We start from the raw sequence: 17,592 nt of genomic DNA on the forward strand, positions 1-17,592 counted from the left end.
CTTTAGCTGTGCAGAAGCTTTTCAATTTGATGTAGTCCCATTGATTTGTTTCTGCTTTAGTCTTCCTTGCAATTGGGTTTGTTTCATCAAAGATGTCCTTGAGATGTAGGTGGGAAAGTGTTCCACCAATGATTTCCTCTAAGTATTTGATAGTTTCTGGTCTAACATCCAGGTCCTTGGTCCATTCAAAAAGATATGTAATAGCTAAAACCTGAAAGCAATCCAGGTGCCCAACAACAGATGAGTGGCTGAGAAAGCTGTGGTATATATACACAATGGAATACTATGCAGTTATTAAGAACAATGAACCCACCTTCTCTGACCCATCTTGGATGAAGCTAGAAGGAATTATGTTAAGTGAGCTAAGTCAGAAAGATAAAGATGAGTATAGGATGATCCCACTCATAAACAGAAGTTGAGACAGAAGAACAGAAAGGGAAACTCAAAGCAGGATTGGACTAAATTTGGAGTAGGGTACCAAAGTAAAAACCCTGGGTTGAAGGTGGGGGTGGATGTTCAGCTACATTGGGCGATAGGGGAAGGGGGGGTGGAGGGGTGATAGGACAGGACACAGTCTTTGGGTAGTGGGATTGGTGTTTATGTACACTTCTATTAATTTGTAGTCATATAAATCACTAGTTAATATGAGAGGGAAAAAAACTGATTGAATGTGTCAGACTTTTTAAAGCAGACTGAGTCTTTTTAATACATAGGCTGAGTCTTTGAAATGTTGACTTTCTTAAAAGCTTAGATTAGGGAGAACAGAAGCAACTGGTGGCATAGCTATATACAAACAATGTCAAAGGACATAAATTATGGTGATATGTATAATACAGCAAATCCTAACAAAGGGATTTTTCAAAGTTAACCCAATTGCCAAATAATGTGATTATAGCAATAACTATCTGTTGTCTTCTTAAACCCTAAGGCAGCAGGAACCTCCCACTTCCTCTATAGAGCCTATATTTCCTCCAGTCCTGGAACCTTTAGGGTGGGGCTCACTTTCCTGCATGCTTCTCTCAAATCATAACAAATGATACTGCATCTGCCGATCCCAACCTAATCAATGCAAGGAGTACCACCTCAGCATGTTTCACTTCAGACTGTGTCCAGAGACATCAGGCATGGTTTGTCAACCCTTCACCCTCATTACTCCAGTGAGACCTTTCCTTTTATGGTATTCTCTAATTCCATTCCAGGAGGTTCACTTCCTAACAAAGTCCCAAAACCTAGATATAGACCAGGTCCCATGAGATAGGGCATATGTTCACATGTATCCATAAATTAGGGCAAAATATGTACCTGAAAGCAAAAGTCCACAATAGTCTGCAGTGAGTCAGTATAAAGTTCATAATGAAATAATGTCTACTTAGACTTAGATACCCTCCTCACCTACTTCCTATTATAGTTCTCTCACTCACTCCAAAGCTAACCTTATCAAAGCAAGAACTGCAAAAGCTGAATTAAGGACAAGAGACTGGCATACTTTAACAATGACTCCTTACTCACTGTCAGACCACCCCTTCAGCTGGGGCCCTATTTGAGGAATCCTGAGATTCCCAAAACAGACTTGATGGGCCTAGACCTCATATAAATCCCTCTCTCCATTGTTACCAGTCATCTCTATCAAGAACAAGAAAATAGACCCCTTTGTGGGCCCCCATAGGACCTTGCCCTCAACGTGGACCAACAAGGGTAGAGAATGTTCCATCCTCCCAAGGGAGGATGGACAACATACTCTATGCTATACCTGAGGATGATGGGTCGATATTGGGACAGCATGCAATGTTCCTACTCATGACCACAAAATGTGAGCTCAGATCTACAGGGATGCAGAGGTCACATAGGCTCCTAAGCTGAATATGGGCCCCAGATCACATCAAATCAGTGGGGTTTACAGTCAACAATATTTATACCCCTTTCCCATATTAGGGAGCTACTCTCTTCCCTGATCCAGCTTTCTGTTCCTTTTTCCAGTCATGACATCATCTCCCCAGACAATAACATGGATCCACCTGCGTACCAGATGACAAGCTCAGAAAAAATATATATATATAGTATATCCACAGGCCCTTTAGAATATAACTAAAATATGCCTACTGGCCATCTACAAAATAGAGGAACCCCCACTCCCTGAACTCTTTATCTGCACTATTCCTGCCTTTACGTTCATGATTGGTCAACTGTTTGTTTGACTTTGTATGTTAACTCTCTTTTCAGCCTCCAGGTTCCAGGTTCTGACCAGACATCCCTGGAGAGACAACTCCACCAATGTGTCCTAGAGCTCTGATTCCCCAAAGCCCTACCCCACTAGGGAAAGAGAGACAGGCTGGGAGTATGGATAAACCTGTCAATGCCCACGTTCAGTGGGGAAGCAATTATAGATGCCAGGCCTTCCACCTTATGCATCCCACAGTGACCTTGGGTCCATACTCCCAGAGGGTTAAAGAATAGGAAAGCTATCAGAGGAGGGGAGGGGATACAGAGTTCTGGTGGTGAGAATTGTGTGAAATTGTACCCCTCTTATTCTATGGTTTTTGTCAATGTTTCCCTTTTATTAATTATTTAATTAATTAAAAAGTGATGATGTCTGGACTCCAACCTGAGACATATACATGGCAAAGCAGCCAATTGAACTGTTTTGCTGGCATGGAGTTACTTGACTTTTCTGTTTTTACACAGGAGAAAGCTGAATTGGAAAAGATAAAAGGGTTCAGTGTTATTCAGATGTAATTGCAAATGAAGTACTTGGAACCCAACTTCATCATATTACTACTCAAATATATAGAACTTAGTAAGGACTAGTTTGACCACTAGCAATAGCTAATACTTCCACTCTTCTTGCCAATAGACAAGGTACATTCAAACCTGTGATTTATTTTGATTCCCATGATAACCCTGTAAGAAAAGTGCCTTAATTTCCAATTTGCAGAGAAACAAGCTCACAGCCCCAACTTGAGCTTGGCTTTTCAATGCATGGTCTCCCCTTCTTCCTTTTGCTCTTATTCTTATGTCTGAGGCCTCAGGCTGTTCTCACCTCCTTCCATGGTAACTAAAGGTCTGGTCCTCTGCCTATCATTTATAGAAAGAGAGAGTTTGTTTTGTTCTTTTAGTGATTTATTAATGATTAACAAGACTATAGGATAAGAGGGGTATAATTGCACACAGCTTCCAGCACCAGACTTCTGTATCCCATCTCCTCCATTGGAAGCTTCCCTATTTTTTTTTTTTTTTTTTTGTCTCCAGAGTTATTGCAGGGGCTCAGTGCCTGCACTATGAATCCACTGCTTCTGGAGGCTATTTTTTCCCTTTTTGTTGACCTTGTTGTTTATCATTGTTGTTATTGCTGTCCTTGTTGCTGGATAGGACAGAAAGAAATGGAGTGAGAAAGGGGAAACGGGGAGAGAAAGACACCTGAAGAACTGCTTCACCAGTTGTGAAGTGACCCACCTGTAGGTGGAGAGCCCAGGCTCAAACCAGGATCCTTACTCCTCCCGGTCTGTGTGCTTCGATCCATGTGCACTTTGCGCCATGTGAGCTTAACATGCTATGCTACCGCACACCCCACCACTACCTGAATCTTCCCTATTCTTATCCCTCTGGGTATGGACCAAAATTCTTTGTGGCTGGCAGAAAGTGGAAGGTCTGGCTTCTGTAATTGCTTCTCTGCTAGACACAGACTTCAGCAATAAAGAGACATCTTGGACATGTCTGGGTAAGAGTGGACTTTCGAAGTTGATTGCGAAATTTTGGCCATGCAGGCTTTCTTTAGAAATCACAAGACAGGGAGGCAGGGCTGTGGAGCAGCAGCAGCTGTGTTTCTCTCCTCTCCCGGGTCAACTAGGAATACCAAAGGAGATCATCTGGGACCACAAGACAGGACTAGAACGACTTCAGGAACCCACCAAATCACCGGTGAGTGCAAACACGTGTGGCTCAAGGACAGCAAGGAGCCTAGGGAGAAATGAGGTGGCTGGTAACAGTCTGGCAGTTTACCAGCTGAGACACCTATCCCCAGTCTGTTTCACCTACAAAAAGACAGCTGAAGGGAGGAGAGGACTCCCCTAAGACTCACCAAATACGACTGTGAGTCTCCATTGTTACTGCCCTCAGAAGCTGCAGCACCAGGGGGAGGCTCAGTGCTGACAACAGAGAACAGAAAACTAACCAGGAAACTCGGCAGATTGAAACATGCAGAAGAATGAAACTGAACCACTATATTTCACCAAATACAAAAGTAAATTCCAAGTGGATCAAGGACTTGAATGTTAGACCAGAAAATATCAGATACTTAGAGGAAAATACTGGCAGAACTCTTTTCCACATAAATTCTAAAGATATCTTCAATGAAATGAATCCAATTACAAAGAAGACTAAGTCAAGTATAAACCTATTAGACTACATCAAATTAAAAAGCTTCTGCACAGCAAAAGAAACCACTACCCAAACCAAGAGAACTCTCACAAGATGGAAGCTCTTTACATGCCATACATCAGACAAGAGTTTCATAACTAAAATATATAAAGAGCTTGCCAAACTGAACAACAAGAAAACAACCCCATCAAAAAATGGGGAGAAGACATGGACAGAATATTCACCACAGAAGAGATCCAAAAGGCCAAGAAACACATGAAAAAATGCACCAAGTCTTTGTCAGAGAAATGCAAATAAAGACAACAATGAGATATCACTTCACTCCTGTGAGAATGTCATACATCAGAAAAAGTAGCAGCAGCAACTGGAGAGGTTGTGGGGTCAAAGGAACCCTCTTGCACTGCTGGTGGGAATGTAAATTGGTCTAACCTCTGTGGAGAACTCTCAGAAGGCTAGAAATGGACCTACCCTATGATCCTGCAATTCCTCTCCTGGGGATATATCCTAAGGAACCCAGCACAACCATCCAAAAAGATCTGTGTACATATATGTTATTAGCAGCACAATTTGTAATAGCCAAAACCTGGAAACAACCCAGGTGTCCAACAACATATGAGTGGCTGAGCAAGTTGTGGTCTATATACACAATGGAATACTACTCAGCTATTAAAAACAGTGACTTCACTGTTTTCAGCCGATCTTGGATAGACCTTAAAAAATCATATTAAGGGGAAGCAATTACAGAAACCACACTTTCCACCTTCTGCAATCCACAACAACCCTGGGTCCATGCTCCCGGAGGGATAGAGAATGGGAAAGCTATCAGGGGAGGGAATGGGATATGGAGATTGGGTGGCGGGAATTGTGTGGAGTTGTACCCCTCCTATCCTATGGTTTTGTTAATTTATCCTTTCTTAAATAAAAAATAAATTAAAAAAAATATGTTAAGAGAAATGAGTCAGAAACAGAAGGATGAATATGGGATGATCTCACTCTCAGGCAGAATTTGAAAAACAAGATCAGAAGAGGAAACACAAGTATAACCTGAACTGGAGTTGGTATATTGTACCAAAGTAAAAGACTGTGGGGTCGGTGGGGGGGGGGGGGGGGAGGAGAATACAGGTCCAAAAAGGATAACAGAGGACCTAGTGGGAAATGTTATGCATGTACAAACTATTGTACTTACTGTCAAATGTAATACATTAATTCTCCAATTAAAAAAAAAATCACAAGACAGGGAGTCAGGCAGTAGCACAGCAGGTTAAAAGCAGGTGGCTCAAAGCAAAAAGACCGGCATAAGGATCCCGAGCCCAGCGCCTGGCTCTCGACCAGCAAGGGTCACTTCATAGGCAGTGAAGTAGGTCTGCAGGTGTCTTTATCTCCCCCTCTGTCTTCCCTTCCTCTCTCCATTTCACTGTCCTATCCAACGACGATGACATCAATAACAACAATAATAACTACAACAATAAAACAACAAGGGCAGGGAGTCAGGCGGTGGTGCAGTGGGTAAACACACATGGTGCAAAGCTCAGGGACCGACAGTAGGATCCCAGTTCCGCTTGGCTCCCCGCCTGCAGGGGAGTCGCTTTACAGGTGATGAAGCAGGTCTGCAGGTGTCTATCTTTCTCTCCTCCTCTCTGCCTTCCCCTCCTCTCTCCATTTCTCTCTGTCCTATCCAACAATAATGACAGCAATAAAAACAACAATAACTACAACAGTAAAACAACCAGGGCAACAGAAGCGCGGGGGGGGGGGGGGGGGGGGGATAGCCTCCAGGAGCAGTGGATTCATGGTGCGGGCACCAAGACCCAGCAATAACCCTGGAGGCAAAAAAAAAAAAAAAAAGGCAACAAAAGAGAATAAATAAGTACTAAAAAAAAAAAATCACAAGACACCATTCAATCAGCATTCTCCACCTATATGCTATGTGTTATTTTATTCATGATGTTTATGAACCTTCATGTACCCTGGATTTTTTTTCCCTTTTTGTTGCCCTTGTTTATTAATGTTGCAGCTATTATTGCTGCTGTTGCCATCGTTGTTGTAAAGGACAGAGAGAAATGGAGAGAGGAGGGGAAGACAGAGGAGGAGGAGAGAAAGATAAACACCTGCAGACCTGCTTCACCGCTTGGGAAGCGACACCCCTGCGGGTTGGGAGCCAGGGGGCTCAAACCCGGATCCTTGACCCCGGTTCTTGCGATTCGCACCATGTGTGCTTAACCCACTGCACTACCACCCGACTCCCATATCCTGGATTTTTTGTGTGTATAGAAAGGAGAGGACAAATGCCTTTCCACAACTTTCTTATGATTTAGAAGGAGTCAGAAATTAGAACTTGGGGGCCAGATGGTAGCACAGCAGGTTAAGCACACATGGAGTCAAGCTTAAGAACTGGCATAAGGATCCCGCTGCAAGTTCCCAGCTCCCCACCTCCAGGGGGGTTGCTTCCCAGGCAGTCAGTGAAGCAGATCTATAGGTGTCTGTCTATCTTTCTCTCCTCCCTTTGTCTTCCCCTCTTCTCTTGATTTCTCTGTCCTATCCAACAATAACAAGGGCAACAAAAGGGGGAAAATAGCCTCTAGGAGCAATGGATTTGTAGTGCAGGCACCAAGCCCCAACAATAACCCTGGAGGCAAAAAAAACCTAGAACTCAAGTAAGTTCTCCACACTCCTTCTGCAGAATACAGTTCATTTCAAATCCCAGCTTTTCACCAGACTCAGCAAAATCTTTTAATGCATACCCACAGAAAGTAAGTCCACAATGATAGACATTATTTGAATGCTGGTCCAGGGTCTGCAGCTTCTAAATATCTGTGTGACCTTGAGTAAATCGGGAATTTTCTAGAACCAGTTCAGTTAGAAGGAGTGACCCAGATTTTTTTAATATATAATTTTTATTTATAAAAAGGAAACACAGACAAAAACGATACAACTCCACACAATTCCCACCACCAGAACTCTGTATCCCATCCCCCCTGGTAACTTTCCTATTCTTTATCCCTCTGGGAGCATGGACCAAGGAACATGGGATGCAGAAGTTGGAAGGTCTGGCTTCTGTAATTGCTTCCCCACTGAATATGGGTGTTGACAAGTCAGTCCATACTCCCAGCCTGTCTCTCTCTTTTCCCTGGTGGGGCGGGCCTCTGTGGAAATGGGACTCCAGGACACATTGGTGGGGTTGTCTGCCCATGGAAGTCCAGTTGGCATCATGATAGAATCTGTAACCTGGTGGCTGTAAGAAGAGTTAACATCTAAAGCCAAATAATTTGTTGACTAATCATGAACCTAAAGGCTGAACCAATTCAGATGATGAGTTGGGGAGTCTCCGTTTTGTAGATAGCTAGTAGGCCTATTTTAGTTATATTCCAAAGGGCATTGTGGGGGTTTTTTGTTTTGTTTTGTTTTTCTGAGCTTGACATCTGATATGCAGGTATATCCAAGTTATTGTCTGGGGAGATAATGTCATGGCTGGAAAAAGGACTAGAAAGCTGGATCAGGGGAAAGAGTAGCTCCCAAATGTGGGAAAAGTGTGTAAATGTTGACTGTAAACCCATCAATTTGATGTGATCTGGGGCCCATATTCAGTTTAAAAGCCTATGTGACCTCTGTATCCCTGTGGATCTGAGCTCACATTCTGTGGTCATGAATAGGAACATTCCAAGCTGCCCCAGTTTCACAGAACCCATCTTCCTCAGGTGTAGCATAGAGTATGGAACATTCTCTAACCTTGTTGGTCCACGTTGAGGGCAAGGTCCTGTGGGGGCCCACAGAGGAGTCTATTGTGTTGTTTCTGATAGAGATGACTGGTAACAATGGAGAGAGGGATTTATATGAGGTCTGGGCCTATCAACTCTGGGAATCTCAGGACTCCCCGAACAGGGCCCCAGCTGATGGGGTAGCCTGACAGTGACTAAGGAGTCATTGTTAAAGTATGCCAGTCTCTTGTCCTATTTCAGCTTTTGTAGTCCTTACTTTGATAAGGTTAGCTTTGGAGTGACTGAGGGAAGTATAGTAGGAAATAGATGAGGACAGGGTATCCAAGTCTAAGTACACACTATTTCATTAGGAACTTTATGGTGTCTTTTTAGGACTTTCTACTTGCTTGCTGCATATACTGACTCACTGCAGACTATTGAGCACTTTTGCTTTCAGTTATATTTTTGCCTTAATTTATGGATGCATGTGAACATATGCCCTGTCTCATGAGACCTGGTCTATATCTAGGTTTTGGGACTTTGTTAGAGAGTGAACCACCTGAAATGGAATTAGAGAGTCCTATGAAAGGAAAGGTCTCACCCGAGTAATGAGGCTAAAGGGTTGACATTCCACGCCTAACATCTTTGGACACAGTCTGAAGTGAAGCTTGCTGAGGTGGTACTCATTGCGTTGATTAAATTGAGATCAACAGATCATGCAGGAAAGTGAGCCCCACTCGAGAGGTTCCAGGACTGGAGGAAATATAAGCTCTATAGAGGAAGTGGGAGGTCCCTGCTATCTTAGGGCTTAACCAAATTATTTGGCAATTGGGTTAACTTTAAAAATCCCTTTGTTAGTATTTGCTGTATCATACACAACATCACCGTAATTTATGTCCTTTCACATTATTTGTATATAGCTATGTCTTATAGAGTAATGTCACCAGTTGCTTCTGTTCTCCCTGTCTAAGCTTTTAAGAGAGTCAACATTTCAAAGACTCAGCCCATGGTCTGTGCATTAAAAGGTTTGAAACATTCATTCAACCAATTTTTCCCCTCTCATATTAATTAGTGATTTATATGACTACAAGTTAATAGGAGTGTACATAAACACCATTCCCACCACCAAAAGACTATGTCCGATCCCATCCTCCCCCACCCTCCCCCAGTGAAGCTGAACATCCACCATCAATCACTCTCTACCAAGAGATATTTACGATGGTGCCCTACTCCAACCATATATTTTTTTACTTTTTTATTTATAAAAAGAAACATTGACAAAACCATAGGATAAGAGGGGTACAACTTGACACAATTCCAACCACCAGATCTCTGTATCCCATCCCTTTTCCTATTCTTTAACCCTCTGGGAGTATGGACCCAAGGTTATTGTGGGATGCATAAGGTGGAAGGTCTGGCTTCTGTAATTGCTTCCCCACTGAACATGGGCATTGACAGGTCGATCCATACTCCCAGCCTGTCTCTCTTTTCCTAGTGGGGTGGGGCTCTGGGGAATCAGAGCTCCAGGACACAATGGCGGGGTTGTCTCTCCGGGGAAGTCTGGTCGGTATCATGCTAGCATCTGGAACCTGGTGGCTGAAAAGAGAGTTAACATACAAAGCCAAACAAATTGTTGACCAACCATGGACCTAAGGGCTGGAATAGTGCAGATGAAGAATTGGGGGGGTCCTACATTTTGTAGATAGCAAGTAGGCATATTTTAGTTAAATTCCAAAAGGCCTGTGGCTATACTACTATTTTTTGTTTGTTTTGTTTTGTTTTTTCCTTTTTCTTTTTGCCCCTGAGCCTGAAATCTGATATGGCAGTGGACCCAAGTTATTGTCTGGGAAGATGATGTCATGACTGGAAAAAGGAACAGAAAGCTGGATCAGGGAAGAGAGTAGCTCCCTAATATGGGAAAGGGGTATAAATATTGTTGACTGTAAACTCCATAGATTTGATGTGATCTAGGCCCCATAATCAGCTTAGGAGCCTATGTGACCTCTGCATCCTTCTAGATCTGAGCTCACATTTTGTGGTCATGAGTAGGAACATTGCATGCTGTCCCAATATCGACCCATCATCCTCAGGTATAGCATAGAGTATGTTGTCCATCCTCCCTTGGGAGGATGGAACATTCTCTACCCTTGTTGGTCCACGTTGAGGGCAAGGTCCTATGGGGGCCCACAAAGGGGTCTATTTTCTTGTTCTTGATAGAGATGACTGGTAACAATGGAGAGAGGGATTTATATGAGGTCTAGGCCCATCAAGTCTGTTTTGGGAATCTCAGGATTCCTCAAATAGGGCCCCAGCTGAAGGGGTGGTCTGACAGTGAGTAAGGAGTCATTGTTAAAGTATGCCAGTCTCTTGTCCTTAATTCAGCTTTTGCAGTTCTTGCTTTGATAAGGTTAGCTTTGGAGTGAGTGAGAGAACTATAATAGGAAGTAGGTGAGGAGGGTATCTAAGTCTAAGTAGACATTATTTCATTATGAACTTTATACTGACTCACTGCAGACTATTGTGGACTTTTGCTTTCAGGTACATATTTTGCCCTAATTTATGGATACATGTGAACATATGCCCTATCTCATGGGACCTGGTCTATATCTAGGTTTTGGGACTTTGTTAGGAAGTGAACCTCCTGGAATGGAATTAGAGAATACCATAAAAGGAAAGGTCTCACTGGAGTAATGAGGGTGAAGGGTTGACAAACCATGCCTGATGTCTCTGGACACAGTCTGAAGTGAAACATGCTGAGGTGGTACTCCTTGCATTGATTAGGTTGGGATCGGCAGATGCAGTATCATTTGTTATGATTTGAGAGAAGCATGCAGGAAAGTGAGCCCCACCCTAAAGGTTCCAGGACTGGAGGAAATATAGGCTCTATAGAGGAAGTGGGAGGTTCCTGCTGCCTTAGGGTTTAAGAAGACAACAGATAGTTATTGCTATAATCACATTATTTGGCAATTGGGTTAACTTTGAAAAATCCCTTTGTTAGGATTTGCTGTATTATACATATCACCATAATTTATGTCCTTTGACATTGTTTGTATATAGCTATGCCACCAGTTGCTTCTGTTCTCCCTAATCTAAGCTTTTAAGAAAGTCAACATTTCAAAGACTCAGCCTATGTATTAAAAAGACTCAGTCTGCTTTAAAAAGTCTGACACATTCAATCAGTTTTTTTCCCTCTCATATTAACTAGTGATTTATATGACTACAAATTAATAGAAGTGTACATAAACACCAATCCCACTACCCAAAGACTGTGTCCTGTCCTATCACCCCTCCACCCCCCCTTCCCCTATCGCCCAATGTAGCTGAACATCCACCCCCACCTTCAACCCAGGGTTTTTACTTTGGTACCCTACTCCAAATTTAGTCCAATCCTGCTTTGAGTTTCCCTTTCTGTTCTTCTGTCTCAACTTCTGTTTATGAGTGGGATCATCCTATACTCATCTTTATCTTTCTGACTTAGCTCACTTAACATAATTCCTTCTAACTCCATCCAAGATGGGTCAGAGAAGGTGGGTTCATTGTTCTTAATAGCTGCATAGTATTCCATTGTGTATATATACCACAGCTTTCTCAGCTGCTCATCTGTTGTTGGGCACCTGGGTTGCTTCCATGTTTTAGCTATTACAAATTATGCTGCTATGAACATAGGTGTACAAATATCTTTTTGGTTGGGTGTTATGGAGTTCTTGGGGTATATCCCCAGGAGAGGAATTACTAGGTCATATGGAAGGTCCATGTCTATCCTTGTGAGAGTTCTCCAGACTGCTCTCCACAGAGATTGGACCAATCTACATACCCACCAGCAGGGCGGAAGGGTTCCTCTGTCCCCACAGCCTCTCCAGCATTTGTTGCTGCTGTCCTTTTTGATGTATGCCATTCTCACAGGGATGAGGTGGTATCTCAACATTGTCTTTATTTGCATTTCTCTGACAATCAGTGACCTGGAGCAATTTTTCATGTTTGTTAGTCTTTTGGATCTCTTCTGTAGTGAATGTTCTGTTCATATCCTCTGCCCAGGGGCTCAAACTGGGATCCTTACACTGGTCCTTGCGTTTTGCACCACCTGCGCTTAACCCGCTGCGCTGCCACCCAACTCCCTAAGCACAATTTTTTAATCCATACCTACAGAAAGTTAAGTCTACAATAACAGGCATTGTTTGAATGCTAGTCTCGGGTCTGCAGCTTCTGAATATCTGTGTGACCTTGAGTAAATCAGAATTTTCTAAAAACCAGCTCAGTTAGATAGAGTGTTCGAGGTTTTTTTTTTCTTCTTTCTTTTTTAACCTAAGCACTGCTTAGCTCTCGCTCATGGTGATGCAGGGAATTGAACCTGGGACCTTTGGTGCCTCAGGCATGAGAGTTTCTTTGCATAACCATTATGCTGTTTACCCCACCCATGTTCCAGATTTTACATACCAGGGTTCTGAGAATTATAATTAACCTCATAACTAGATAAATTGCTTAGAAGAAGGACTCCTATTGGAACTTAGATTTTTGTCTTAGGATTGCTCAGGTAAAGGGCAGAAGGTGGGTGATTATCACAAGAGGCTTACACAAAGCAGCTGAATTATGACACAGGAACTGCAACTGACATATCAGGACATGGAAAGCCATTATTATCCAGCACTCAGTCATGAACCGGGATCATCAGGCCCTGGTAAAGATGAGGGAACAAGTGCCATGCAATGAGTAGAGAACTGGCAGATGTTCATCATTTGCATGCAGTGCAGGTTCCTACAGTGCCAATCCTAGTGGGGGACTGGAAGTCGCATGGCAAATCCACCTTCCCTAAGCAGGGTCTACAGTTGGGATTTTTTAAAAAATATTTTTTTATTTATTTTTGTTGCCCTTGTTGTTTTATTGATGCAGTTATTATTGTTGTTGTCGTCATTAGATAGGATGGAGAGAGGAGGGGAAGACAGAAAATGGGAGCGACCTGCTTCACCACCTGTGAAGCGACTCCCCTGCAGGTGTGGAGCCGGGGGCTCAAACCAGGATCCTTTCGCTGGTCCTTGTGCTTTGTGCCACCTGCACTTAACCTGATGCGCTACCGCCTGACTCCCAGATGGGAGTTTCTTAATTTCTTTCTCCCCTACTGGGTTTTCAGAAAAATCAAGACATATTTTTTCTGTTTCCTGTGCAAAAGAGCATCATACCTTTTCTGACAACCCAATAGATTGTTGCTTTCATGTAAGAATGCCACCAATTTCTGTCTGTCGTTTTTGTAGCCTGCCACTAAACTGTATGCCTTTATTAATTTTTTTTTACAGTTTTTAGTAGATCATTGGATTTTCCATGATGTATAGCATGTCATCTACAAAAAGTGAGTTTTCAAAGTCTTTCCCACTGTGGATTCCTTTTATTTCTCTTTTTTTTTTTTTGCCTAGTTGCTATGATTAGGTCTTCTGCTCAAGGTCTTCTGCTATGTCACATTGTGGAGGTGAGAGTAGATTTCCTTGTCTTGGTTCTGAGCTCAGTAGAAAACTTTGTTTCTCACCACTGACTCTAATGTTAGCTGTAGGTTCTTCATAAATTGCTTTTCACTATGTTAAGGAATATCCCTTCTATCCCCATTTTGGTTGGGGCTTTTACCATGAATGGCTGTTGGGTCTTGTCAAATACTTTCTTTGCATCTGTTGCTAGGACAGCATGACTTTTTTCCTTTTTTTTAAATGAAATGTATCACAAACTTATTTGCATATGTTGAACTACCTGCATTCCTGGTGTGAATCCCACTAGGTCAAAACAAAAAGAAAAAATTAAAATAATGGCTACCAGGAACCATGGAGTCACGCAGACACCAAGCCCCAGTGATAACTGGTGGAGGAAGTCATGCTAAGTAAAACAAATCAGAAGAAGGACAAATAACAGATGAGATCACTCAGACATAGCATTTAAGAAACAAATAAAGGAAACAGCAAGGCTGAGACATATGTAAACCCTTGGCTTACATTCATAGATCTGACGTCACTGAGGAGGGGTGAGTTGGTTAGGGGTTAGGGGTTGGGGGTTGGGGAGTAGATAGCATAATGGTTATGCAAAGAGACTCTCATGCCTGAGGCTCCAGGGTCCCAGGTTCAGTCCCTTGCACCACGATAAAAACAGAGCTGATCAATGCTCTGGTGTAAAAAAAAAACAAAAAAACTTAGAGTTGGTTTGGGGTTAGGGAAATCAGTGCCTGTGTTGAAGGGAGATGGTACTTTGGTGTAAGGTGAGGTGTACTAACGCATTTTGGGGAAGTATGAAGCTATACCCCTAAAATAGCAATAGACTTGTAAAATTTTTAAAAACAAGGGGAAAGGGGAGGGAAGAAGCATGGAAGGAAGGATTCCCGCACTTTGGCGGCCTTTTAACTCAAAGGATTGTAAGACTGATTTTGAGTTTTGTCTTGTTTTTCTCTCCTCCAGGGTTGAGTTATCGCCTGCACTACAAATCCACTGCTCCTGGAGGCCATTTTTCCCATTTTTATTGCCCTTGTTTCCCTTGTTGTTGTTATTGCTGTCGTTGTTGTTGGATAGGACAGAGAGAAATTGAGAGATGGGGAAGACAGAGGGGAAGAGAGAAAAACTGACACCTACAGACCTGTTTCACCACTTGTGAAGTGACCCCTTGCAGATAGGGAGCCAGGAGCTCGAACGGAGATCCTTACGCCAGTCCTTGCATTTTATTTTGTACCACGTGCACTTAATCCGCAGCACTACTGCTGGGCCCCCCGAGTTATCTTAATTTTAAAGATAAGTAAATGTGGGGACTGGGCGGTAGCGCAGCAGATTAGGTTCACATGACACAAAGTGCAAGAACTGGCATCAGGATCCTGGTTTGAGCCCCCAGCTCCCCACCTGCAGGGGGGGGTCGTTTCACAGGCGGTAAAGCAGGTCTGCAGGTGTCTTTCTCTCCTCCTCTTTGCCGTCCCCTCCTCTCTTGATTTCTGTCTGTCCCATCAAACAACAACAACAGCTATAACAATAACAGCCACTACCTGGGCAACAAGGGCAACAAAATGGGAAAAATAGCCTCCAGGAGCAGTGAATTCATAGTGCTGGCACCAAGCCCCAGTGATAATCCTAGAGGCAAAAAAAAAAAAAGTAAATGTGTGTGCCGGTTACATGGCCTTTATGAAGGTGAGAAAGTTATTCTTGTCTGAGCATGTCTCTGTGTGTGTTCTATACTTATTCTTGTATTCAGAGCTTAGCAGAATGTTTTCCAAGGTACCCAATGGGTATTGGACACATAGGCCCTTAGCCAAGCAGTGACATTTATCTGTTTACCCCCTTAATTTAATTTCCACTCTTCCACAAGTTAATAGTAGTCATCTGTTTTTTTCTCATGAGATTTTTCCAGAACTATAACAATCACTTTGTTTTCTTTCTTTTTTTTGTAATTGCTACTCTGTTTTTCTTTTTTTTTTAAATTTTTTTTATTATCTTTATTTATTGGATAGAGACAGTCAGAAATCAAGAGGGAAGGGAATGATAGGGAGAAACACAGAGAGACACCTACAGCCCTGCTTGTGAAGCTTTCCCCTTGCAGGTAGGGACCAGGGCCTCAAACCCGGGTCCTTGTGCATTGTAATACGTGTGCTCAGCCAGGTGCGCCACCACCCAGCCCCCGCTACTCTGTTTTTCATCCTTTATTTTAGTTACTTCTTTGAATTCAAAATAACTTTTGTAGATAGACAAAAAGAACTTTTGTCATAAATGTATCTTAGTATCCCAACATTGGAAATCAGTCGGGTGAGGGGAAGATGTCAAGGAAAAAAATGGTGAAGTTGTGACCCCCCACTCTATCCCACCATCCCAACAGGATCCATCAGTCCACAAGTAACATGGCTCCTGTTTTCCCCTGCTGTTCTGGGTATCCGTTCCTTGTGTATCAGGAAGTTTCCTTCTGGAAGGAAACTTACCCAGATGGTCTATATCACTGACTTGAGCAGAAATGCCACCCTTCCTACAAAGATCTCAAGGTCTAAGCTGCCTATAAAGCTGGGTAGCTGTCCTCCTTTCATCACTCAACTGGCTGGATCTCAGCAGTCCTTCAGGCTGCCTCCAGCCCCAGTTCCTAGTATCTGGTGAAACATTCTCTCAGGTCTCCTGGTTCACCAGAACTGAAACTTTCCCTACCTATGCCCTCCTACTTGCAAATAGCCACTCAGAGACTCAAGTCATCCACTTTCACCACAGCAGTTGCCCTCCTTCAGGAATGCATTCTAGGACAGGGCCCCAAGAGAAATGTTCTGTGCAATCCCACCTTTTCGCCTCCCCTCCAACCAGCTCACATAGAAAGCAGGGAGTCCACAGCAGTTTTCTGACCTCTCTTCCCCCATCTGAGAATTAGCACAGGTTAGCAGGAGTCATCCTAAACCTGCTCCTATTGGCACCAATCAGAATCTCAGCACAGTACTACCTTCTAAGCCTGGCCACATACCTAATACTGACCACCACCTCCCAGACACCCAACAAACAACCTGTTACCCCCACATTTCCATACATGGCCCTCTGCTTAGCCCCACATCTACCAGTTCTTCAAGGCTTAGTTCATATGTCATCTCTTCCCTATCTGTCATACTCCATCTCCTGGCATCTTTTTCTGGCTCCTCTGCCCTGTTCTCCATGATGGCATTTTCTCTACTCTCCACCACCATTGTCCAGAATGCCTCACTTCCCAGCCACCCTCAGGCTGTTCCAAATAACTGTTCATATAACACCTAAATCAGGCTTCACTCTCCCATCTGATCTCCACCTGTTTCTTAGCCCAAGGAACATGGCTCTGGTGAGTGCTGCTGTCAGCAGACATCGGACACCATCTTGCCTTCTTTCTGGTGCAGTTCTGAATAGCCTGCCTTCACTGACTTTTGCCCCTCCAGGTACACGCCTATATCATCAGCCACCTGAAGAAGGAGATGCCCAGTATGTTTGGCAAGGAGAACAAGAAGAGAGAACTGATCAGCAGATTGCCAGAAATCTATATTCAGCTGCAACGAGAATACCAAATTTCTGCGGGGGACTTCCCTGAGGTCAAGGCAATGCAGGTATTGGAAGCCTGTTGCAATGGCATGGGTGGAGGGAGAGGTGCCTGGGCTCTATGGTGGAGGGCAGAAGAGAATGCACTGAGCTCACCTCCTTATGAGTGATCCATGAGATGAGGTTCCTGAGAATAGCATAGAAACTGCCTCCAAAAAATACTTAATGGACAGGTGGTGATTCACCAGATAAGAGTATGCACATTAGTTACCATGCATAATAGCCCAGGTTCAAGCTCTCCATCCTCCATCCATTTGCAGGGGATAAGCTTTGTGAGCAGTAGAACAGTGCTATAGGTGTCTCCTCTTCGCTCCTTTTCTTTCTCTCTCCCTTTATCAAAAAGAGAGAGAGAGAAGCCACTGGGAATGGTGGAGATATGCAGGTACTGAGCCCCAGCAATAATACTGGTGGCAAAAAAAGAAAAGCACTTAAAAGGAAGCACATTTCAAGAAGCAAATTAAGTTCAGGTGCAGACATCAAATGAA

At 43.3% G+C, this 17,592-nt stretch overlaps 2 protein-coding genes across 3 annotated transcripts in view; one reads left to right on the forward strand and one right to left on the reverse strand.

Annotated features, from left to right (window-relative positions):
• The window catches only part of EHD4 (EH domain containing 4), a 128,768-nt gene that overhangs the window by 104,215 nt on the left and 6,961 nt on the right, over positions 1-17,592 (forward strand). Inside the window, exon 5 of the mRNA XM_007536479.3 lies at positions 16,951-17,115. Coding sequence (XP_007536541.1) covers positions 16,951-17,115 — 165 coding nt within the window. The remainder of the gene's footprint in view (positions 1-16,950; positions 17,116-17,592) is intronic.
• The window catches only part of OIP5 (Opa interacting protein 5), a 120,506-nt gene that overhangs the window by 49,641 nt on the left and 53,273 nt on the right, over positions 1-17,592 (reverse strand). The window lies entirely within an intron of this gene.

Source organism: Erinaceus europaeus, chromosome 16 (assembly GCF_950295315.1).
Source record: "Erinaceus europaeus chromosome 16, mEriEur2.1, whole genome shotgun sequence".
Classification (NCBI taxonomy): domain Eukaryota; kingdom Metazoa; phylum Chordata; class Mammalia; order Eulipotyphla; family Erinaceidae; genus Erinaceus; species Erinaceus europaeus.